The sequence below is a fragment of the Mustela erminea genome, chromosome 21 (assembly GCF_009829155.1).
Source record: "Mustela erminea isolate mMusErm1 chromosome 21, mMusErm1.Pri, whole genome shotgun sequence".
NCBI lineage: Eukaryota > Metazoa > Chordata > Mammalia > Carnivora > Mustelidae > Mustela > Mustela erminea.
The window spans coordinates 37,577,835-37,604,781 of record NC_045634.1 but is presented as its reverse complement, the minus strand read 5'-3'; the positions used below and the strand labels follow the sequence as shown (position 1 = coordinate 37,604,781).

Here is a 26,947-nt window from a genome sequence, read left to right as displayed (position 1 = left end):
GTTGTAATTCTCCCTGTCTTCTCTGATTTCCCAAGTACTTCTCAGCATAACTGGATACAAAGCAGTACGCACTTGCTGCTTACTTTGCCAGAACCCAATATGCCATTAACACTGTGCTGGAGGCTGAGACAGACAATGACGGTAAGAGCAGGTGAACTACCAGAATAATCGCAAGACCCTGGGACTTAACATGTCACACTGCCTTCATCCATGCCCTGGGGACAGGGGCGATGTCAGACACTTAAGAAAGCAATGCTAGCATCAAAAAAAATCCTTCTCTTTGTTTTGAAGGACAAAGAGTCTCTGAAAATGAGGACAGACAGAGGGAAGGGATTCCTTGTATTTGCAGACCTTGAAAGCAAACAGATGGACAAAGATAAAAAAATAAATAAGTAAGTAAATAAATACTAGACAGAACCGAGAAACGAACCGAGAAATGCAGGGTAGCAGGACTCAGCTGAGAAGGATCTTGAGCCGTTCTAAATCTCCTGGACATCTTTAGCACCCACAGCACGAGGAAGGAAGGAAGAAAGCCCTTTCTAATTTGAAGCAAACAAAAAAAGCTGTGGAAGGAAGGTGACCCGGTAGCTCAGCATATAAATGGCTAATTACAAGGAAAGGCTCTGACTTGGCAAGCTAGGTTGTCTCTGGGGCAAACCCACGCCTTATGGCTTACACCAGGATATAGAAAAGTAAGTGACTTCTGTCCATCTGCTTCTAGAATCCTGTAGGAAGCCACAGGCACAAATGTTGTAAAGAACCCTAAAGGGGGGATCATTTCTTAGGAACATAAAACAAAATTTCATGCAGCGGAAAGCAAGTCCATCCAGAGAGAAAGCTAAAGGAAAGGAAAGCACGATTCAGGTGTGTCACAAGACTAGTCCAACCACCTCCTGCCACTGTGCCACAACACTCAGTCTCCCACGTTTGCAAGTGACCTTACCACGCTTTCAGTCCGGCATCAGGAAACCACGCAAGGACCAGATACACTTTCCTTAGGGCTAGTTTTCATGGGAATCGACATTTTGGGGGCCAGCTTTCTCTAGTCTGGTGAGTGGGAGGGTCATGAGAGCATCCTGGTGTGACAGAATCAACACAGACACACGTGCTGGTTCTGATCATGGACAACTCACTTCACCGATCTCAGCCTGAGATTCACCACCTGCCAGTAAGATAGTAAAACCTCCCCCGTGGTTGCCTGGCCATGGGGTACGGTTGGTCAGGGAATGGTAACCGTGGCCGCAAACGAATCAGTCCGTCGGTTGTCCTCATTCCTACCCACGTGAGAGACGGACCGGCAAAGAGAGACCGAGCTGCCTCCTGAAAGACACAGTGAACGCCGTGTGGACTAATAGATCCTCAGAACTGCCGACCTGAGATTTTGGCTATGCTTTATTTAAAAAGTTTTTGAAAAACACGGAAATGAAAGAAGAAATAAACCTGGGATGTAAGCAGGGAAGGCTGTGGGAGAAACAGGACATAGCGAAGGGAAGAGCGAGCTCAGAGCAAGATGTCACCCTTCCTTTCCCACTGTTGGAAATTCAAAACCTTCCCACATTTCTGTAAGAAAAGCTTTATTGGTTCTTTCAGAAAATTTAATTACAATTCCTTAGAAATATCCAACATGAATTTAAGCTATTGCTAATTTAAAATCTCAATAAAGTAGGCACTACAGGCAAATTAGGGTCTTCATCTCAGAATCAAGGACCAAAAAAATTTTCTTCTCTCTCTCTCTCTCTCTTTTTTTTCTTTCATGCCTAGGATATAAGCATGTAGAAGGGCAAAAAGGTAAGAACAAAACCTTAAGAACAAAACTCTATTGTATCTATGCTAGAAAACACTACTATAGATATCTGCTCATGATTTTTCCCTCCAGTGACATACATTAACCTTTTATTTAGTGGGAGAGTAAATGAATAAATGTGTCTAGGGCCAGAAGAATTTCCCTAGCACATCTAAAGAGGTAACCAGCTTGGAATTTCTCAGCTCATAAACCAAGCAAATAGTGTGTTTACCATTTCATGGGAAAAAAGAAAAAGAGAAATATAGACATATATGGATATAAGTGATAAAGAGATGGAGAAAGATGTTGATAGATGATAGAAAGATAGATAGATAGATAGATAGCCTACAAAATATCTCATAGGGGTTTTTCCCAAAATATGAAAGGAAAATCAAGAGTAAAACTAAAACACATCAATAAATCACAAGTATTAATAAAGCCGAAAAACTAGATTCCTTGGTAATAGTAGGAAAGCAACAGAGATAATAAAATGAGTCTGAGAGACAATCATAAAGGAAAATGATTGAAGATTATAGTTTCTGTGGGTTTAGAGGTTATCACCCGCTACCTGACCAAATTGTTTCTTCCAACACTAAATGAACTATTGGCAAATGACTGCTCAGCAATTTAAATTAAATTTTAATAATATTATGCAGATTTTCTAACCATATTCTTGAAGGCTGATTACTAAAATTGGCCATAGGCAATGCAAAATGCATTGGATTGTAGAAAATTGCCTCTTTTTCCAAGGGCTCCTGGTTCTAACTCTCCCATACAGCTCTTGGTGCTTAAACTTCATTTTCATTAACGGCACTACTACAATGGGTAATGAAATGAAGCATCCTAATGTTTAGAAACTACCAATTACTTAAAAACTGGAATTTGAATATATTCCAATAAACAACTCCATGACAGTCCAGACTTGTGGTTCACCTGAAGCTCAGCCTTGGTCAGAAGGAGAGTGAGGTAACACATAAAAAGGTATAATGAGTCAGTGACGAATCTAAAATTTAAATTCAGGTTTTGCTGACTTTTCCACAGGGAACTAAACCAAGTGAGCAGCCAGTGCAGTTACTCTGTAAGTAGGTGGGTTATAAACGAATCAACTAACCTTATAAGTTAGTCTCTGGGGCACTCTGGTCCTTGGTTAATTGTGGCTCTCTCCTGTTATTTTGTTCTAATTTCTGGAGAAGCTCCAATAAAAACATCCAAGAACACAGTAGCTTTAGTAAAACAATAACCATCAGTTTGTTTTTTTTTTTCATAGGACACCATGGTGTCTGTCCCATGGCCCTGCAGATGGCATATGGATGGAGCCCGCTCACAAGCCAGTAGAGTCCTTTGACTTCAGTTTCCACGATGAAGGGGAGGACAGTACCACTCTGGTAACTGCTTGGTAATGGAGGCTCCAGAGAGAACAGAAAACTCAGCTGCACAACTGGAAGTTCACACTTATATTCATTTCCCCCAAATGCCTGGAATGAAGAGCCAGTCATTTGCAGCTGACATGAAATCATAACCTTCAATTCCTGCTGTCAGCCTCAGGAGGAGATTCCACCTGGGATGATTTGGGGTGTCATTAGTCATTAGCAAAGAGGTACAGACCAACAAAAATCCACAAAGGTTTTCAGAGGTTGACTAATATATCCTATCTCCTTCAATTTCTCCTTTCGTGCTCACTGTGTGTCCAGTGGTAAGTCTGGTGCCCAGCACGGAAAGAATGCAATAAAAATCATCCAAGGAATGGATGGACCCTGTCCTTCTCTACAAGATCTGTTCAAGCCTCAGCTAGTTGACCAGCAAACAAGTATTTCCCCTTCTTGAGCACATATAAGAAAGGAGACATAATTGTTCTCATCTTCAAGTTGGGAGAATTTTTACCCAATCCCTTCAGCCCCTATGCCCCCTCAAATTCCCATCTTTTAACCTCAATGACCCCCCATTCTAAGGCTAGCTATGTACTATAGGTCACCTGGGCTTCCTCTTGGGCTCACTGATCTTTCTGTTTGAAAGAGATAATGTAGGCCATTGAAGCAATCTTTATTTTCCAAGTGAAATCGAGACCCCAGAGACACTGAATAAAGTTTTTAACAGGTTCACACAAATACTGAAGAATAAATTGAGAATCATAATTTAAAGCTCAATATATCACTTTAAAATTAGTTCAAAAATCCTCTCTTATATGTGTACATACATACACTAAATTATATTTGCAATGTGTATGTATATAATATACTAGCAATGTTCTATTACAGATTTTATTAAATACTATTACTACAATGAGGAGAACTAGTTCATACCCTCACCTTAATAATATTAATGTAAAAATGTCAACCAGCATTCTTCACTTTGTATTACATCATAATACATTATCATTTTGTTAATTCAATAAATATGACATATAATAAATATGCTGCAATAAACATATTGTTTCAATAATTCTATAGTCATATTAAAAGCCAATGGTTGATCATATTTTTATATCACTTTGTATACTTTTTCTCCTTCATTCCATAGATTAAAGAACTACCTAAATCATCTCATTGAATCCTCAGACTAAGAAATTATGTCCATGTTATCTTCATTTTAAGTGGGGACTTTGATGCCCAAACACAGTAAAGACTTACTCAAAGTTCAGTGGGTAGGGAGCCAAGCCAGCCCCCAGTGTCAAATGCCTCACTCTGAAGTTTATACTCCTTAAACTGCAGTGCAATGGCCTTTTTCACTGTGATAAATAACACAAAATATTTGGGACTCCCTTTTCCCCCATATTTCTTTCCAGGAAGAAAATATCAGGGCCTGTGTCACTAACATCTCCATATTTTCATAATTTGAAAACGACTTTCCCATTTTTTATGCCATTGGCTTCAAAAAAAAAAATCTCTCATTTTGCTGCCTAACAATATGTTTACTCACTTCTTATAGAAAATGATAAGACCTTCAAGAAAACCATAAGTCTCTCCAAGACTTGCAGGATTCATAACAGAGTATCCCCACTGTTTTCACCCTGAGAAGTACAGAGTAACCCATCATGGGGTGATTCCCATTCATAATCAATAGTGCTGATATACACAGACAAACAGATGCGTGTATGTCCCTATCTCCCTGTGTGAAGATCATTAAAATATATTTCTAACAAATTTCTGAAAATAATCAGGCTAAATGTACAGTAATAATCTTCTATGGGAGATGGTATGATTTCTCAAAAATCCAAATTTAGAAATAATAATAATAATAAAAAACTGACGGTGCCCCCTTCCCTGTCTGAGCAGCTACATCTCCCTACAAAATGGATGCTCACGTGCATTCAGTCACATTATGGGCACAGATGCAGATGATACCAAAACCACCTCCATCTGAAGTCTCCTACATGGGGTTCGTTGGTTCATTGCAAAGATGCTGTTTCTTATCTTTGTAATTGCCTGTCATATGTGCTTTATCATGGAGGCAGCATCTAACTCAAAATACAACACCATCTGCACAAGATCATGGGGTCCAGTTTCCCTTTCATTTGATTTCTTCACATGACATTTGGAAGTTAACTACTCCAACAAATGAAATGCCGTTGGGTGAGCTAATAGTCTATTAGAAATTGGCACAGTAATTACTCTCAAGACGATGCATTCTTTGGCCAATGCTCTAATAAATTATTTTTAAAAGAAAATTACCAATGATACCTGGAAGCAAAGTCAAGAAACCAAGTGAATTTCAGAGTCAAGGACCTGAAAGACCCATCCTTCCCCAATCTATGTCTGCAAAACCGAGATCAAGTTTTGCTGAGTCTGCCCTACAAATCCGAGCTGTTATAATTAGAGGTGAGAGGGTTTGCTTCTAAGCTTTTCCACAGACGAGTCCAATTTAATAATGTTCTCTATTAATCTGACCCAACTAGGAATACGGAACCAGGGAATATATCAAACTAATCCCCAAAACAAACACCCTGCACTAAAATCAACAAAGGATATTCGACGGTTAATTACAACTCCCTGAAAAGGGAAAGCGACAAATGAGCTTTTTAACATTAGAAAATCAATCATTGCATAAACTCAATGCCAAGAATGCATTACTTTAAAGAAAAATGCATTACCATCGACCAGAGAATGGTCAGCCAACTTCCTTTGTCTCCGCCAAAATGCATTTGGAGAACACAGTTCCTGGGGGTCCTTATGTACATGTGCCCAGAATTTTTCAGGTCAAATTGAAGAACTACTGGAATGACCTCAAGTGTTTCCTCTGTGAGTCTCTCTCTAACAGTGCCCTAGTTTTGATTGGGATCAGAAAGGCAGATGTGGCAGAGAAAGGTGGCCAAGAATCTGACCTTTTATCTCCAGTTGTAGTGAAGCCCCGAGGTTGTTCAGTTTCAATCCACATAATGTCACTGCGGGCACAACTTTCTGAAAAGCACTTACTTTCTATTTCTTTTTTTTACAGTAACAGAAGAGGGACAGAGGGTGGAACTGGCAGGTTTGGGTTGTAGACTTGAGAAGTGGGAGGAGCCAGCCTCTGAGGGGTTGTGCCGTGAGAAAGGGAAAGGAGGGGACATTCAGGGAGTGAGAGGTCGCCGTGCCTGCGGGTCTCCTTGGGCTGCCCTAATGGAGTGTCCTGCACTTGGGGGCTTAAATAACAGAAATGTACGACATCAAGGTTCTAGAGGACAGAGCTGGAGGTCAAGGGGTTGTAAGCGTTGGTTCCTTCTGAGGGGCATGAGGAAGCACTTACTCCAGGCCAGTCCCTTTGGCTTGCCTGTGGCCGTTCTCTGCCTATGCCTTTTTCACACGGTCTTCCCTCTGTCCCAATCTCCTCTTCTTAAAGGACAACAGTCATATTGGATTAAGAGCCCACCCTAATGACCTCACTCTAACTTGCTTACCTCTGTAAACACCCTCTATCAAGTTTGGTCACATCAGAAGGTATGGTGGGGGGTTGGAGGTTGGGGGAACCAGGTGGTGGGTATTGGAGAGGGCACGGATTGCCTGGAGCACTGGGTGTGGTGCAAAAACAAGGAATACTGCTATGCTGAAAATTAAAAAAATAAAAATTAAAAAAAAAAGAAGGTAGTGGGGATTAAGACTCCAATATATCTTTCTTTCGGTGGGGGGGGCGGATTTCAGGCCATAATACCATGTGGCATAACACCCCTGAGATCCCACTGTCCAGCATCACACACCTAATCACAAAACACTACAGCCTATGTCTGCCATGCACACAGAAGCTCTGATTTGTAGAAGCTATGCCTATAACCTCTGTATTGCTGTATTTGAAAGTTGAAGATAGCATCACCAGTGCCCTAATATTGAAAATTTTGATCTGGGTTTCACCCCGCAACAGCATGTATGATAGAAATCATATTAAAGAAGGCAATCGATGGGATGGTGAGACCATATTTATTTATCCATAAGTTTGTATCGATGACAATTATGATCCAGGAAAAATGCCGAGGATTCCAATATAAAATGCCTCTCTCTTTAGAATGCAGATTTGTAACACGCGGTCTTCAGATCCCTGTACCAACATCATCTAGCATGTTCCTGAAACTGCAGGTTCCAGACTCTGTAGGACCTGCTCATTCAGAGCCAGAGAACCAGAGAACACGGAAGCTGGAAGTTAGGGTCTCCCTCTTTAACAAGAACTCCTGATGACTCTTGTGAGCTGTGGAAGTTGAGAAGCACGGGTCCGGGAGAAGAAACGGACAGACATCCGGACAAAACAAAGTGGGAAGTGCTGATATGTGGATACAAAAAGATATTCTGGGACCCAGGGTAGGGCCCCTAAGTCCCCCTGGAGACAGAAAGTGGCTTGCCCCGGGGAAGTCATGGGCAGCAGCGCAAAGGTGACTTCGGACGCCAGGTACTGGCACGGCACAGCCGAGGCAGAGACAACAGGTGCACGAGTGTGTGGACACGGAATCGCCCATGCCTGTCTTCAGTCTCAGCAAGGTCATTCATTCCACCTGCTGTGGTCTGTGGTAAGGCGGCTCGTCCTGTCCATCACCCTGAGACTCTCCAGCACTTATCACCCCTCTCTTTGAGCTGTGGACTCTGTTTCTACTTTTCAGCTCTCTCTACTTGTGGAATTTAGAAAGCCAGCTGCTTTGGGAACCTGAATCTTATTCCTGTGAGCCCCTGGGGTCTCCCAGGCAGCACCCCTGCATGGGCTCACTGTCCACTTCCCTGCCTGGGCAGCTCTGCCCCCTTCCAGGGACGGACGCTTTCACACTGTCGATTTTGCGGGAGCAGCCTGTCACCTCACCATGGCTCATCATGAGAGACCATGACCTACTCTTCAATGTCAGTCAGTAACTTAAACATCGCGCAGTGCATTTTACAATCTCCACTCCTCTTTGCCTTTAACTGGTGCAGGAGCCTCATGCTCCAGGGGAAAGTTCTGCGGGGACCCTTTCCTCTTTGCTGCCAGGGCAGGTCCTCCCCAGAACAAAGCTCCAGGTGTGAGGGCACCACGTGGTCCTCGCTGCTGGTCTGGGGAAATATTCCACGTCAGAAGCACTGCCCAGGGTTCAGTGCAAAAACTACATCAGAGGCATTTCCTTGAATGCAAGGTGACCTTGATTAGGTGCCCTCCTCTGTACAACTCCGGAATTTCTCAGAAAAAATTCCTGCTTGTGCATTGGGTAGTTCCTGGCCCAGGAAAGTTAAGAGCCTCAAATAACAAGTACTATTATACAAAATTACCCTCTATGTGCATTTGCACTCACTACTGCTTTATTATGAACACGTCCCAGACTCAGACAGAAAACAGGGAACTGTGGGGTATACAGCACGTGCCAGGCATGAGCAGGGAAGATGCATTCTTTAAATCAGTGAATAAATGTGCTGGTCTTTGTACATGATAGAAGATACTTCTATGTGATTCATAAAATGTTTGAGATCCACTTTGTAAACTCTAGAAGATAACTGGTCTTGGCTGAATTAGGATCTTCATTCTGGTCTTATCCTGCCACATCATTTAGGTCAGAGGTTGGCAGACCATGCCCCGAGGGTCCAGACCAGCCGCCGAGTTTTCGTAGAGCTCACCCACTAGCGATGGCTCAACTGGAAGGCTTGTGAGAAATTTACAAATGAAGGCTACACGACAGAAACTCTAAGTGACTCATAAAGACTAAAATATTTGTTAAGTGGCCTGTACAGAAGCAGTTTGCTGCTGCCTCATTTCAATTATCATGAAAAATAAGAGAAATCTATCCCCAGCTTAGTGACTTCAATATTCCTGACTTTAATTGGACGTTCATAAAGTTTCTGCATGAAGCAAGTGGACAGGTACTTTCTGAAAACACTCATGGATGGAAATATGTTTGTAACGTGAAAGAGTCCTTTTTTATTGGCCATCTCTTAGTACATATTCAAGGGTAAAGGTTTCATGTCAAATTTTTCACTTACGCCTTCAAATAAGGCAGCAGTGGGGTCTTCCTGTCCCCAAGGCCAGAAGGGGAGGCTGAACCTCACAGAAATCCAATTTCCTGCTCAGTGTCACATCAGTCAGTGAATGTTGGGGACAGCCAGGATCCACATCTAAATTTCGGAGATTGGCTGAAATATCCAAAATCTAATCACTCAAATCCCATGAAGAGACCAGGGGTAAATGTGCAGCAATTGGCAGATTTTGGCTTTATGAACTATGCGGCTTCATACCTAAGAACATAGAATATGCTGGCATAATGACCACAGCCTCCATGCGTATATATACATATTTTCTTATATAATGTAACATGTGATTTGGTATTTAAAAAAAAAAACATTTTATTGAATTTCTAGAAGCCTTACCTTATTGCCATGACACATAGAAGCTCGACCATTTCATAGAAGCAAATAATGATGCATGTGAAAAAAATCAAGCCAAGATTCATAATGACCTATGCATTTTATGCTCATAAGTAAGTTATTAAGATTTACAAAAATCTTAAAATGTTATTAAAATTTACAAAATAACTCACATTTAATTTACAAAATAACTCACCAAACATATCCTCCTAATTTTTTATAATGTTGTTATTTTAAAAAAATAAAGCAAATAGTTTCCTTCTACAAGATGGTCTTTCAGGAGGCAGCAACAATGCGTACGGGGTAATGTATGCCACAGTGGAGATACCTGGATTTTTGCATCTGAAACACGAGTTCGAATCCCATCTCAGGGGTCAGTCTTTGTGTTGCTTGGGAAAGTCACCTTTTATAGATTTGGAATCTACACTGGTTAAAGAGTGAGGAGACAGACATGCAGGCCACACCTGACTCCCAGCAGAGCCCCACACCCCACTTTCATCATCCAACCCCCACACTGCACTATGACCTTCACATCCGTGGCTACAGCTTTATTAGGCAGCTACACGCCTCTAGGCTTTTAGGTCTCTCCATCTTCAAGGTCTGACTTGATAAACAGACGCTTAATCACATAATTTGGACGAAAGATCATGTTTCCTACTCTTCTTTGCCTGCACAATGCAGAGCGTGAGCAGTGGTCAGTGTCGGCACCAGTCTAAAGCTACAGATGACAAAAGGCTGAGAATCCAAGCTCGAGAAGGAAAGAGCGAGAGTGAGCGAGCGAGCGAGAGCGAGAGGCAAACCAGGGAACTGACTCCTAAGGACAGAGACCAAGCTGAGGGTTGCTGGAGGGGTGGGCCGGGGTCGGGGGACGGGGGATGGGTGGGCATCACGGCCAGCCCTCAGGATGCGCGCCGGGTGAGATGACACATCATTAAATTCTACTTGTGAAACTAATGCTACACTATGTGTTAACTAACTAGAATTTAAATAAAACCTGGAGACAAACAAAAATAAAATTTACATTTTTTAAAAAGAAAGAGAAGACAGATGGCTTCTGGGAGCTGCTGTCTCTTTAACACGGGAAGATGGAAAGCCCTGAGCTGTGTTGCCCGGGTTTACCTGGGTCTTTGAGATAATAGAGAAAATCTCAGTTCTAATTCAGGCGCCTCTTCAAGATGAATGAGATCAATGTATTGATAATGGAAACAGCTGCTTGGCAGAGTTTCTTGCTTTCAGGCAGGAAATGAAGCCTGAAGGACAGAAGATATGCTTGGCTTTATCAGGGAGGATATGAACCAATACAGATTTCTGAGAAAAATAGTTCAAAAGGTCAAACAAAGGGAGAAAAACAACCTGCAGTTCCCCGAAACCAGCAGCTACATCTCTCCTCCTGCAGTTTTTTCACTCACAGACGACCCGACCGTTTGTTTAATCCCACCCAGAATTCTCTAACTGCGAATCACAAGCTCTGCGTCTTGCGAGCCACAGGCCCATGGCTAAGTCTGGGGGAAGCCTCCCAAACCCGCCCCCAGACCTCACAGGAAGCACTAGTGCTCAGGTTTGAGTCTTGAAGAGTGATTCTAGGCTGTTTCTTCCGTCCTCTCAACAATCCGGAGAGCGAGGCATCAAAATGCCCCGGTTCAGAGAGATGAGGACTCCCTTACCATCAGCCCCTAAGTTTCTCCCAAAATTCTGTGCTTCTGACTCACCGCTGCGAAAAAGTCCATGAAAACAAGAGAAAAAAAGTCAAAGAAAACAAGAGAAGTTGAAAGATTCTGGCAGAAGATGATGATCGTTTTTAAAGAAAAAGAAAAAAATCATTCTCAAATATGTGTCTCATGAGGTCATAGATTTATAAAGTTTTTGCATTTGAAATATTTACCAGATGCCATAAGTGACAGGGGGTCGGGCTGGGTGTCCTGGGGACGCAGACGGACACAATGTGTGGGCAGTTAGAAAAGGTGTAACTTGTATTCGTTCTTCTGTAAGTTTAAAAGGAGTGGTGCTCAAATCACTGAGAAAACACAATTGCAGCTCAAGAAAGGGCCCTGAAATCTTACATAATACGTTGAAATATTAACTACACATCAATAATGTTAAGTATTAGACTGCCAGGGCCTTCAAGAGAAATGTGTTTATCTATTCATTCATTCATTCATTCATTCCGATTGTCAAGTCTTCTATTTTCAGATAGAAATAATTATAATAACTACGGTGATCCCTGAGTTTGCTAAAGGTCTTAGAATATTTCAACACGTGGCTTCAGGAATGAAATTCCCAGTTACCCCCAAGGCCTCGGAGAGAATGGACTACAGGACTTACCGACCGCTTTGGAGCACGTGTGCTCTGCGGTCCCGCGTCTCAGAGAGCCCCGTTCTGGGGGTGGGGGGCCTTCAGCCTCACGTTTGTCCCGGAACATGCACTGTTTAACCGTAACTTTATTCACTGGATTTGGTCCCACAGAACCTACCAGGGTGTATCTCCTCTCATGAGACGCAAAAAACGACACAGCCAGGATCTTGAATGCATTCACTGGTGGTGCCCTGAGAAGTCTGAGACAATGACCTCTCTGAGCACCAGCGTCTGCGGGACACAGCCTGCCTACGGCGACCTGGGGGGCTGCACGTCGGCCTGGCCCAGGAGCCTCCGCACAGAGCAGGACTGTTCATCACCCTGCCGGCAAGGGAAACTAAACTGAACGTCCTCACTGACCGTGTTCCCATCCTGACCCTCTGCAGCCGTCACAAGGTCTTCTGGTGCTTCTTCCTAAGTATGTCCCATATGTTTTCTCACAGACCTATGTCCCCTGTGTTTTCAAGGACCCAGCACACCCTCCCAAGCGTCTAAGTACCCTTGTGTTCCAGGCAATACTGTGGCCCGCCATCGGCCGTACCTCTGAGAGATATGTAAGGCACCCTCATAGCCCACAGCTTGTCGATACACAGGCACCAGTCACAGGACGGGAGGCGGAAGCCAGGGACACTGGCAGTTAGGGTCTCCCATGAGAGGCCCATCTCCTCCGCAAACCCATCTTTCATGACACTCCCCCCGCCCCCCTGCAGATTCTAGCCCCGGTGACGCATGACGGCAGAAGTATCCCTGACCTTCTCTGCCACTTCTACTCAATGTGTACCTACTGTCACTGAACGTCACGCTGAACGGTCTCCACCGCCTCCAACATCTGTTGCTCCCCCTGGACCTTCAGAGGTTTAAGGGTTGGGAAGATGTCTTACCACCTGCCGTGCCTAACTCAGAGGTAAGTTTGGGTTGAAGTCAAAGTAGACGTATGGTCTTTAACGCTTGCCATTAGGTTTTACACCTACAAAAATGGCCCTGATCTACAAACACTGTCATCATGATTAATGTCGCTCTGCCTCTCTATGAAAACAAACAGGTCAGGGATTGCATAGCGCACACCCTCTCTGTCAATTTTATTATAGCCTCACATATGATGAAAACATTTTGTATCTTATTATAACTAAAATGCTATTTTATACAAATTGTAAATACCTACGACGGAAAGACAAAAGACTTTTCCAAGGAAATGGATTTAAATATGGAAAATACAGATTCTCTCCAGAGTTGGTGCCTACAAGATTTTTTATGAGAAGAATTCCTTTTGGCGGAAAAACAATTTGATTCAGACACAGAAGTGTGGGCAGAAGGTCTGGATTCTGGGTCAACGTGTTTGCGATTATTGGTAAGTCACTTTAACTTTTACAGGCTTCAGTTCTAGATACTCCAAAGCAAGTAAATTGAACAAGGTGATTCTCAAGTGCCCCCCCTCCCGTTTTGTAAGTCGTAGTTTATAAAGAAAGCACACGGTCCTACGGGCTGCCTGGTTCTCAGAACACTTAACGAAATGGGTTAAACACAGCGGGTTTGTTGTGGGAAGAAGGGGCTTCTGGGGTGTGTGATCATTGGAGAACACAGTCCTGTGGGTCTTTATTGCCCAGAAGAAATCTGAAGGTAGCCAGCCTAATTTTCCACGCCACGTATGCTGTGTGCTTGTGTTATTCTCAGTTACGCACAACACAAATGACACACACACGCGTCACACTCACTCGGATTCTCAGCCCACACTGCACGGGCTCCTTGAGGACCTGGGATTTGGTGCACCATTTCTGAGTCATTAACTGCAGCCCTAAATAGTTCTGCTAAGGGAGGGGATGGGAGAGGAGAGGGGGCACAGGTATCGGAAAACACCTGCAGACCTCGTCTTGTTCCTTTCAGCCATTCATAGGAAGAGCAAGCCGCGTCTCCAGCTCTGTGGGGGTCTCCAGACAGAGGAAGCAGGAGCAGGAAGACACACGGAACGTGCCCGGATTGTGGGTCCCCCATGTCCCTCCCGTCACCCCAGGGTCTCTCCTCCGGCCTCTAGTGTCTTCTGTTCTGAGAGCACCTTCCACCTGAGCTCTCCTTTGTGACTCAGGCTCTAGAGATCCCGACTCTGGAACCTCTGCCAACGCTGCTCGAGCCCCAGCCCCGCACCCCACCCTTGTCCACTTTGGGGTTCTGTCATGATTGCTGCGGATGGCATCCTGTCCCCAGGGCACAGGACACACAGTTGCCAGAGCTACTCTCTGAGCAGTAGAGTCTCTGTCGTAGAGTAACAGACAATTAAAAGAAAATGAGAATTATTTCTTCTTGTAAAGAATGAAATCATCATTCTGAATGAAAGAAGCTTTGGGATCTTCATGTTTGTCTTATATTTATAAAGAATGTCCAGAGCTGGAACATAAATAATGCAAGCTACGTGTCTGATTGACTTCTGCTGCTTAAAGACACATACAGTCACTGGGATAAATATCCATTATTGTCTCAGAGAGAAATACCAGAAAATCTAATATCTATGAAAAAAGGAAAAACGGAAACCAATATGAGGCTCTACTCATAAATCATAATTAGCTTTCAAAGACTAATATATTTTATTATGAATATAAATCCCGATAAGGCAAAACTATGAAAATTTCATGACTCCAAAGTCTTCAATTAAAATTAAAATGCCTTATTTGAAAATTTGATTTTTATGCATATGACAGATAAAGTTCCCAAAAAAGCATGAAATATTGAAAGCAACTTTAACAAGTCCTAGATTTAAATGACCAAAGGAAAATGAAATATATGACGTATGGCTCAAAGAATGAGTTTTTAATCTAAATTATGAAAAGGGGGTTTTAGTAAATTGATTTTTTTAATTAATACAACTGTCAAGAAACATTCCTTTGAATCTACATCAAATTACACATTTTTTCCTTCAAAATGAAATACAAGTAAGCTTTAGGGTAACCACCCGGCTTCCAGTGAACATCCAACCATCCTCTGAATACCGGCTGTAAAGCTACACCAAGCCCAGTGTAAATGTCAGAAATGTTTGCGTGGCCGGTGGAAAGTTTAATTTGCACTTCTATAAACCCACAATCAATTTTTCCTTACCTTTATCCATCGCCGCCGCTGCAGTAATTCTCAATATGTGATTCAAATAACAACAATGAATTGAATTCAAGTTTGGGGATGAAAAAGCACCTTTCTTACCCTGGCAGAGGGGAGCGAGGGAATCCCACTGATACATGCCTCCTGGACTCCGCTGGCAGGTCGCGTTGCTGTGGCCAATCATCCGATGCCCGGGCTTGCAGAAATAATGCACTTTACTCCCCAGTGCTCCTGTGGTCCTATTGAAAACACCGCCATTCTTCGGGGTGTGGGTCAGGCTGCAGTAGGGCGCTGCGGACACACGAGCACATCCAGATGTAAATAAATAAACAGGAGAGACCAGGGGTTTCTCTCTGTTAAAGGGATATAAATGAAGTATCTTTCTTGTTCAAACAGTGGGAAACCAGCACCAATATGTCAACGTGTTCTAACAAGTATCCCCACACACCACAGTCTGGCACGGGGCCTCCGGCTCACCGCTGCTGGGAATGAAACGTGGCATCACCACATTAGAAGACAGTGGCAATTTCTCATAAAACAAACATGTTATCACCCTACGGTCCAGCCGTCAGCCTCCTTGGTGTTTGCTCAAAGACTTAACAATGTAGGTCCACAAGAAGAAAAAGAAAACGTGTACGTGAATGTTTACAGGAGCTCGACTCAGGCCCACTCAAGCTTGAAGCTTGCACGACGCCCTTCAGTGGGTGATGGACGGACAGTGGCCCATCTGGACGGTGGAATATTCTTAGACACCAAAAAGAAGGGAGTCATCAAGCCATGAAAAGAAAAGGAGGAACCTTACGTGCTTTTTACCAATGGAAAGGAGTCAGCCTGGAAAGGCTGCCGACTGTGGATTCCAACTCTAAGTATGGGATTCCAGAAAAGGCGACACTATAGGGATCCTAAAAATAGCAGTGGTTGCCAAGGGTCATAGGGAGGGATGCACGGGTAGAGCACCGAGGGTTTTTAGGGCAGTGAGGCTGCTCTGTGATACTGTAACCATGGGTATATGTCATTACCCCATGTCCAATCCACAGAGTACACGACACCAAGAGTCCCGCTGATGTAGACCCCGGGCTCCAGGTGACGATGAGGAGTCCGTGCAGGCTCACGGATTCCGACAAACGCACCATCTGTAGGGGACGTTGACAGCAGGGTGGGGGCTGTGTCTGCAGCGGGAAGGGATACATGGGAACTCTCTGTATCTTGTCCTCAATTTCGCTATGAACCTAAAACCGCTCTAAAAACATAAAGTCTAAAACCAAACAAAACAAAACCAAAATGCATCCTAAAAGCCTAGAGCCAAGGTCCAATCTCTTATTTTGAAGTTTGGACTACAGGCAGTTATTGCTCTGTGCGAAGGAGGGTCTCAACTTTCTGAACACTGGGAGGAAATACACGAAGAATCCTGCTGGATTCCCTCACTCACTCCCTTAAGGCCGACACACTGAAGTAAGCTGACTGCCACCAGAATAAGAACAAGGAGGGGCGGCTCTGAGCACCTTACTTGAAACAAAACTATTCTCAATATTGGAAAAGAAAAGCATCATTAATATGGAGAAAATAGAAAAATAGAACATTTTGCCGTTAAAGCCATTAACTCTTTCTTTGTCGCTGCTGTTAAGTGGGTCTTGTGAGTTGCACCATAACGGAGATATGAACCTTCTTTTTAACACATGGGATTTAATTAAAATCTCTAAGAAAATGCACTACTCCAGGTCAACACAAATCTTCCAATAGCTTTAGTCATTGCCTGTGAAGGAACTTTCTAAAATTGGGGACAGGCGTTTGTTAGAGTGAGTCTCACCTACATAGAATACAACATCCCGACGGCTAAAAGCTCTGCGTCTTATTTACACATTTAGAGAAAGAAACTAATTTCACTCTTACAAGATCAGTTTCATTGCAGCAAACACTCCTACGAACTCCCTTCCGATGAATTAAAACAATAAAATAAAGAAAGTTGTGAAGGACTAGAAATGCTGTTTCCTTTGGAAAGAAGAGGTTTAAATAAACCACCAGCCCCGTGGGGTTCCATAGACGAACACACCTACAAGTCTGAGTGCTTAATGTGGAACCCGTCCTTAGAAGGCAATGCAGAAGAAACTTGTTGAAGGCTCCCTATCATAGCATTGCCCAGAAGCAGTGTCTGCGTGTCTGGCCGGGGTTCTCCACCATGCTGCGGTAAGGAGTGTCCTCAGAGAATGTCTTCAGCTGGATGATCTTCAGAAATTCCATTTCTTTTTCTTTTTCTTTTTTTTTTTTTAATGGACTGATTTTTCTTAACTGAAATTTCACTAAGTAACTAAGTATTGCGAGAAACTTTTGATTCGCTGCCCCATGGGCCAAGCCATTTTTTTATGTCCTCATTCCAGACCCAATTTTCTAAGTTTTGAATGAATGAAAGTATTTATTTTAGGGAAGGAATGAGTATAACCAGGCACCTTGGCTAACAACGGCAAAAACCAAAACAAAACAGAAAGATAATTGATAGGAAGAAGGAGCAGACTGTCGGTCTTACTCTAAAGAGAGAGAGAAGATTAAGTCTGAAACGGCCCTGAAGGGACCAAGGGACCACATAATTCACTGCATGTCACGCATGGTTTTTGTCATAGTTTAGTCTGTTAAGGGATATAATGTGTGAGATTGTCCAACTTTGTGCAGTCTGATGATTGTCCATTTCTCTCCTATTTACTATGTTTTTCTTATCACCGGGCTTTCAAGATACCTCTTCTTTCCTAACTCACCTAGAACGAGAGAGCTAGAGAGGGGCCCAGGGGAGAAAAGAGAGCCCTGAGAACAAAAGGGACAGATCAGAGCACGCGGCCCCCCGTTTGATTCTTGGCTCTAGGAAGACACAGAGGACCGATGCCCACCTCAGAGCTGCTGGTAGAGCGTTGGAAGAGCAGGGAGGCGTCCACTACGGGAGAAGACTGGGCAAGTCAGAGACTCTGGAATATCTGGATGTATGTCTGACCCACCTCTATCTTTAACAGTCCCCATCCGGAAGCTCACGCGGTGCACTCAGTGTGGAAGAACCATTACTAACTGTGCGTGCACTTAGCACAGTACAGTCACTGACGAGAACCGCCTTTGGACAGCCCTGGCTTTGTCTTTCTTGCTTTCAAATTATGTTGCTCAGTTGTATCAGTCCTAGCCCGGATGACCAGTGTTTCGTAAACGTGGGGCAAACAGAGCCGTCAGATACGCCGTGTGGTCAGACAACAGGCTAGAGCCCCCTGCTCACTCCACTACATCTCGGAGACATGCTGATCTCATTCCCGTGCTAACACCACTGGCGATGAACTCCTAGCAGAGGTCACTGAAGCACCGAATTTAAAATGAAAACCTGGTGAAAGATAGAGGTATTCACTGACCAAAAAAAAAAAAAAAGTACAGCTTTTCTGAAATTCTCCAATTTCCTACTCTCCCAACACAGTTTAACAAAGAGAATCTTCTTGTTCTATAATGAATTAAAATGTGCCCTGAAAGGCAGAATTCAAGGTATAATCACATCACCAGGCTACTAAGTGATCTGCCACAGGTAGAAGGAAATCAATTAGGTTCACCATGATTTCCCCTGCAATGTCTGTTTTTGCACCTTGGAAATAAATTCAAAGGGTTCTAAAGGTTTCAGTATCTTTTTTCAAAACAAGAAATGATGGACACAAATCCAGTCATCGTCCTAATGCTCTCCTAACTCCGCCTAATGGAAACAATCTCAACTTTGAGCCCTTTGTCAGTCAGCATTTTGAATGACTACTTTGAGAGAAGGAGAGAGGCACGAAGGTCTGGGTGTGTTTGATTAAACTTTATCAAGAAAGAATGATTTCATGCCCACCTTCCGCACATCTAAAGCCTTTTCAAACCCTTGATACTCTGTAATGTTCCACGATGTCTACCAACCAGAGAGAGCTGAAATCTTATCCTTTAAACTACTGTGCCTTTTTGCTGTTCCTCTTCACGACGCCCCTCAGCACTGACCAAGTCCAACACCAAGAGAGGACTTCCCAGCCCTCCAGGAAGCCACTGCTCAATTAAACATAGCCGGTGGGCACCCTCCTTAGGGAAACTAGCTCAGTTACCATTGCGGGAAATCATTGAGTGAGATACTGAGAAAAACGTGGATATTTATTTTTTGTCATTAATTAAAATATATGAGGAATTTAAGTTGTCTATTTTTTCTGTAGGACAGTAAAACATTAGGGGTGGGTCAGGTCATACTGACAGATGTACAGAGGACTTAAAGAACATAAATACATTGGCTGCCTTAATTAGTACAAATAGCACTGGCAGAGAATAATTGAAATACACAGGAAAGGACAAAGGAAAATGTTGATAAGGAAATACATACATCTGTAATATGTATTAATTTTGTATGTGTTTACATGTGTGTTTATATACGTAATCTGCAAATATGAAGAGACACACAGATAATGAATAAAAAGACAAACTACTAATAGTACGAGATTATCACTTGTAAAATTGACATCAATAGGAATATCCCTTCCTGTTTGTCTCTTTAGCATTTAAACCTAATTTAAAATTAGCTTTATATTATATTTCTTTATCTTTTAGAGGCAATGCCCTTGTTTTCCCTAAGTGAATTCTAACCTTGATGATTTGAGCAATCATTATTAAAATATCAATCAATAAATTGTTTCTTTGCTCTAGGTTAGACACCTCTTACTCAGAGTGATTTCCCATCGTATTATCCCTATGGGACTTAATTCTCATCCTTGGATATCAGGTTCACATTACAAATTTCTATCTCCATTTTCTTTATTTACTGCAGATCACTTGTATTAAAAACGCGGTTACGCTGACTGTAAGCTTCACTTACGAACCTGTATACCGAATCTTGAACCCTTTTTTACTGGTTGCATGATCAGTGGACCAGCGAAGGTATAACTGATTGCTCCTGCTTGTAAAATTCAACTGTTCAGTGTGGTTCCCACTTAAGACCACCAACAGAGGACTCTGACCAGAAGAACCTAAATAAAACAGAAAACCAAAAGAAGTTCAGTTATGAGCTCATACCTACAAGATGCAGACTACTTTTAGTTTTTTATCACAGTTAGGAGTCTAAATGTACAATAGGTATTTCCACTTATTTCCATAGTAGACTGAGTTCCAAATGAATAAAGCAACAAGTAAATTCCCTGATCAAAAAACAAACAAAAGAAAATAGCCAATCAACATCATTTCACATTAACACATAAGACATAGATCATATGAACCTTACTATAAGATAGGAACAATTAAGATACATGAAATTAATTTTTATCCCCATTAGTACAGACGATATTGTAAGTACAGGAGAAATGAAGACTTTCATGTGACACTGGTAGCAGGACGAAGTAGTACAGTCACTCAGCAGAGCAGTCTGGGACACGCAGCACAACCGGAGGCTTCCTAGTTCTGCAAACTTCAGCCCATGGGCGCCAGCGTTATTCATAGAGCCAAATGTTTGCTCCAGCATTGCTGTGGCATGGCAAAACCTAGATCCTAACTTGTATTTTGGCATTTTAGAAAAGAATGGAAAGTGCCATGGAAAGCAATCCTATATACATCTAGAATGAATGGATGCCATAAACACTGATGGGCATAGGTGAGTCTTAAAATAGCGTGTTGACAGCTAAGGAAGTCTAACTGCAGCTAAATATGATAGCAATTATGTAAAAATTCAAATTGTACCATATTAAATTGTGTGTGTGTGTGTGTGTGTGTGTGGATAGATAGGACGTGATGCAGACAGAGATGCATAGTTACATGATAGAGACAGACGGATGTTCAGACAGAGATCAAGTAGGAACCACAGAACACGTGCAAGCGGGACCCACTGACCCCATCCCCTTCAGTGCTGTTTCCTCCTGGGAGAGATGCCCGTGGTGTTGGGTACGCGTGGAACCCCCAAGCGACTCTGTACTTCTTGCCTCTTCAAAATGAGAGACTATGGACTCTGAAAATCAATCTCAGGGGTTTGAAGGGGCGGGGGTGTGGGAGGTTGGGGTACCAGGTGGTGGGTATTAGAGAGGGCACGGACTGCATGGAGCACTGGGTGTGGTGAAAAAATAATGAATACTGTTTTTCTGAAAATAAATAAATTGAAAAAATTTAAAAAAAAATCAGAGCCTAAGGTAAATTGGACCAAATCCTAAAATTCATTACATCCAGTAATGAGTCCACATCTGTATCTTAAATTTTTTTTTCACCTTTTGGTACATTTGAAATTTTTAAAAAACTCAAGACACAAAGTCAGTATCTAGTAGGCAGTCAGAAGAAGCAGGTGCAGCGTGCAATGAAGTAAAATGGCCCCAGCGGCCGTAACGTGATGGCAAGGACCAACAGGAACTGCTTTCTTGAGACAGAACCTGCACTCTCTCTTCCTGGGTGTCCCGTACAGTCCCCCTCCGCTGGTGAACTCAGCACCACCTCCCAGTCTGACGGCTCTGTGGCTTTTTGGCATTGCGCAGCTCCCTCCCAGGAAGCACATGACGGGAGGGGGAACGCGGTTATCCCTGCGAGGGCCAGTGCCCGCCTCATCAGCGTACCGGACTCGCTCTGAGAGTTGTACGTAAGATTTGCCTTCAAGCAAAGTGACTGAGAAACCACAACCTCACTTATTGTGTAAACCCAATCAGGGCAGTTAAAATTACTTTTTCCAAAAGCAAACAAACAAAACATCACAGAATTGTATTCCTTCAAATATATACACAGTGAGGTCATACGGGTCCGGACCTCGGAGCGTGACCATATTTGGAGATAAGATCTTTAGACAGATAATTCAAGTTAAGGGAGGACCTTGGAATGAGCCCTCATCTGGTAGGACTGGAGTCCCTGCACAGAGAAGAGATCAGGACAGGGGGTGGCCACGTGAGGACATGAGGAGACACAAGACCTTGGAGAAACCAGCCCTGCCCACACCTGCATCCCAGTCCTGGGAGGAAATACATTCCTGTTGTCGAAGCCCCCTACACTGGTACTTCGGGATGGCAGCCCTAGACACCAAATACAAAAACTAGTACATTCGAGATGATTCAGGCCGTGTCCCGTTTCGCTGGAGCAAAGTCAGAACAGATGAAATGCTACCGCTCAGTTTCCTGGAAGGCACCCCATAAAAGGATGGCCATACTTGATACTTAAAGAAGACTATGTGTTTTGGGGACTGGTTTTCTTGTTGTTGTCTAAAGAGATGATATATATTCTAAAATAAAATATCCCTGGGAAATTAACTTGCACTTGTAAAGTTTTAAAATATCACTTTTCATGACAGAACCCAAGAGTAAAGCTTCAGGTATTTTTAATTCAGCAACTAATTCTTCATCACTTTCCATCTGTTCTTTTTGCCTGACACATAACGAGCTTCCTCAAGGACTCGCCTTTAAAAATATGCATCCAGTCAGCATGCATCAAAGACCACGAGCCATCATGGAGGGCAGCTGTTCCCACCACCAGCATGGAAACCATGAAGTATGTTACAAGTGGACACCACAGTCCTCATGTTGACACCTTTCTCAGTTGAGGTGTATAATGATTCAAGCTCTTTGTTCATTTATTTTTTTAATCAAGGGTTAGCCATTACTAGAACTACAGACAAGAATACACTCCTGGGATAATAAAGTTTAAAATCAATATTTTCCACATGTTTTTTGGCAACTCTTGAGCCATAAAGGAAGACTGTCTTCCAGAAGACAGAGAGAGGTGCGGTAGACACGACCCTTAATGCAACAGAAATGCTAACACTTAAAAACTATTCCTATAAAATGTTTCCCTTTCATTTTATAGACAAATCTTTGAGGCTAGAACAAAGCTAACCATGGATCTCTGGTAATTTTAAGAGCAAGTGTTTTGATATTACCTCTATCATCTACTTTTGTAATAGGGATGATCCACCCCGATTTTGGGGAGATCCAGTTGTAAGCCCATAAGGATAAATACTGCTGTGACTGTGCTGCTGTAATTGGGAGCAGGAGAAGCACTGTCAGCCGAACTCCCATCCATTCATCCCTGAGGTGAACCGAGGGGCCATGAACACATTTACAGTAATTATGTAAACACATTTAATTCATGCAATGTGTATAAGAATACACACACACACACACACACACACACACACACACACACACGCACACACAACCCTAACCCTAACCCGGAAACTGGCTGCTCACCTACCTTGGTGTGCATGTCATCTAACTGATCCCAGAACCGAGCCTACCTGCTTCCTCACTGACGTAAGAATCCCCTTTCGTTACTTGGCTAATATGTGACTTCTCTCTATCATAAACACTACAGGAAGGTCTTCAGCAGTCCACATCTGCTTCAACATACACTTAGACAAAACACTCTTAAAATGGAAATAATGCTCCTCAGCCCTCTGCTTCCATGTATATAAGTGTGAGTTCAATTTCCAGTTTAGTGGCTCATCATCTTAGGAAATACATAAATTGATTCACGCAGCATCTATCCATGTGATCAACTCGACTATGACAATTCATCGAGGACGTAGAAGGCATGTAGACACTCACAGAACAAACTACAGTCATTATTGTTAGTTTATTCAACTCAATGACCAGTCCCTCAAAACATGCAAAAGCCTTATTATTATGTGCAGCCATAATTGTATCTTGGTCTAATTTTCTGGGCTATGATAATGCTGCTATAAAAAGAAAAATATTAACAACGTCTCCATTACAAATTGACAATTCAACCACATACTACTTGTAAGCATGGCATTGTTCTGTTAATAAGTTTGTTAGAAATGTATAAAAACATACAACACTAGAGTTGAAAACAGTATTAACATCTGGTAAGTGCGTTGTATGATTTTTTAAAAGATTTCACATTAAAGGCTTCTGTAGCATTTATCATCTGGAAATCTCTGTGACCCATTATTTTATGCAGTTCTAGTAAAATAATTGTCTCAATGGATTAAAGTACCTTTAGCTCTCTTAAATTTCCTAAGATATCCTCTGCATCAGTAGAATACTAGAAAGAGAGAAAGGAAGAGCTGTATGGGGTCATCTACTCTAAATTTCCACAGGAAAAAATTAAGTAATAGTTCAAGTAAATTCAGGACATTGTCACAGTGCATTGTTAGCATATCAATTGCATAAAAGTTGAAACATTAACAAAAGTATGTTCATGTTCCAGACTCTTGAGACTCTACCAGGGTGGAATAATTTATTTTCTGTTTGGGGAAGATACAGTTCAACTCAAGAATATATGAAAGCCCTCGTGTAGTAAAAGCATCATGATGGTGTTTTTATTACACTCCATAGAGATCACTGGTCGGTAAAAAAAAATAAATAAATAAAACAGCAAAGAAACTTACCATCAAATACTTCCAGGGCATCAAATTGCTTTTCACTTTGAAATGTGTCCACGAAGATGGTGATGTTGTAGTGCGGTTCCACTTTAATACTCCATGAGCATGTCTGGGAGTTAAAGTAGTTGCCCGGGTAACCAGGACTGAGGATGGCTCCAGAGGACTCCGTCCGGACTTCATTCGCAGGGCATTGTGCTAACGAGAAACATGCCAGTAAAAGTCTTCCTTAACAAAGTGAACCCAACGTCAGTGGGAGAGTCTCTATGTCTGTATTTATAAGCCAATGGCGGTGCAGGGGGAACGACCCTACTGAACTATGACCAAATTTAATACAGGGTAGAAACACAGCAGAACAGCACTAAATGATAACACGTCACACTTTACTAGCACTCTGTAATTTAAATGAGAATTACATACATACAGAAATGTTGTTGGGACATAGGGTGACTAGACTGATTGATTGACTGATTTCATTCACCGTTAAGGAAATGTAGGGTCAAAGACTTTATTGTCACTGACACAACACTAGGGTAGCCCAATCTGACAAAGCTGAAAAGAAGCCTGGAACCTGAAAGCTTTGTTTATCTGGAAAGGGTCACGAAGCAACGCTGATCTGCCCCTTGTGAGTGAAGTGGGAAGGGTCACGAAGCAACGCGGATCTGCCCCTTGTGAGTGAAGTGGGAAGTACGGGTACAGGAATGCTTAAAACCATCCTGTACCTTCCGTCCATAGTAACCTTCTAGGATGGAATTGCCCACACACCTCATTTTGGGGCAGGTGCACTGCAGATTTGATCTTAAGGCCCCATGTTTTCTCAACTCAACTAAAAAGCAAGATCTCACCTTTTCAATGCAATATTACAAAAACATTGTGCAATTATATACAGTAGTAGAAAATGCATTTATTTATGCCTTTAATTATACTTGTGATTATATTTGCAACAGTAAATTTTAAAAATTTGACTTGATTACTTGACACTATGATAAGAGACAAGTCAGAAAGTCCTGGGCTGAAAGCCATATTGGATATCTGGGTTGTATCAATGTGATTTCTAAAGGATGAATTTATCAAAATGAATCCCTTATGAGTTTATCATTATGAATGAATCATTAAGACAGTGTGGACACACTGACATACTTTTATCCCTCCTATTTCCTTTTTTCTTTATTCTACTACTTTTAAAGTAATCAAAATAAAACTGATCTGCTTAGGCATGAACATGAAAAAGAAATCACCAGACTCCTAATTAGTAATTTATCTAATTGATAATTTAATTATCTTTCAGAAATAATGTATTTATACAACTATTAAGAAAAAATTATATCACTTATTGATAATGATTCAAATTTAACAGAGATATAGAAAAACAATTTGTAAATTTTAAAGTTAAATGATCAGCTTTTCCTTCATGAGAAAGGACTTTCATTACAGGAAATGTGTCTTATTTGATGAATCATCTCCTTTTAATTAATTAAAATTATATTATTAAATTTAATTAATTTCATTTTATTTTAATTAATTAAATTTATATTAGTAATACATAAGTTTTGAAATGATTTCCCAAAAAGATGAGTGAAGCTTATGTAATATGTTTTGATTCAAGTAACTGTTAAAAGGAAATTTTTCCTTTTTTAAAAAATTTACCTTAGTGTTCTTATTCAGATGTACCTTACATTTACAAAATGTTTAGGCATAAGATCGCTAACAATGAAACATTTCCTAGAACCTTTTAAATAAAGAAGTATTTTAGGTAGATTTTTAAGAATATTTACAATGTTGGGGCACCTGGGTGGCTCAGTGGGTTAAAGCCTCTGCCTTCAGCTCAGGTCATGATCTCAGGGTCCTGGGATCGAGCCCCGCATGGGGCTCTCTGCTCAGCAGGGAGCCTGCTTTCCCCTCTCTTTGCCTGCCTCTGCCTACTTGTGATCTCTTTCTGTTACATAAATAAATAAAATCTTAAAAAAATATATTTACAATGTTAAATTGGGTAGCCCTTGTGATTGTCTACTTGTGATCTCTGTCTGTCAAATAAAGCCAAAACACTCAGACTAAAGCAATTTTGTTTAGAAAGTAATTTCTATATACAGTAGGGTGGTGAGGTCACTCTGAAATATATTATGCCCTTTCAAAAATGAACACATTGGCATTTTTTAAAAGAACACAGTAGAAGACAACTAGCCTTTCATCTGATGCATATGTGTAGGGCCTGGAGCTTTAGAATCTCCACCGACCCGCCTGACCTCACCGTGAGACTATGAGCATTTCTCAGCCATGATGTAACCAGACAGCAGCAAAGCTACTTGTCAGGGTTGTGATCAGAGAGATACATGTAAACCCTTTCCTTTGGTCTGAAGCGCTACACGGGCAGAAGGCATTTCCACACCTGCGAGGCACGGGCCACCTCCTGCCTCCTCCTGACTAAAGCCGCTGAGGCCCCAGCACAGTTCGTTCTGTGCTATGACACCTGAAAATATTTAGCCCAAGTCGCATTCTTCTGATTGCATCACCGCCACTATCATTATTAGGCAACACTGGAAGTTCCGATCATCTAGAAACTGGAAACCGATGCCACGTTGCCGAAATCCACCTGCAGAGCCGGAGTCCCTGCCAGGCTGGGAAAGGAGTGAG

General features: G+C 42.2%; 1 protein-coding gene across 2 annotated transcripts in view; it reads right to left on the bottom strand.

Annotated features, from left to right (window-relative positions):
- CSMD1 (CUB and Sushi multiple domains 1) overlaps positions 1-26,947 on the bottom strand; it is a 1,941,062-nt gene that overhangs the window by 112,793 nt on the left and 1,801,322 nt on the right. For both annotated transcript variants that reach the window (XM_032328946.1, XM_032328947.1), the window contains 3 exons: positions 24,326-24,514; positions 19,839-19,985; positions 15,094-15,282 (listed from right to left, as the gene is read on the bottom strand). In XM_032328946.1, the coding sequence (XP_032184837.1) occupies positions 15,094-15,282; positions 19,839-19,985; positions 24,326-24,514 (525 nt within the window). The remainder of the gene's footprint in view (positions 1-15,093; positions 15,283-19,838; positions 19,986-24,325; positions 24,515-26,947) is intronic.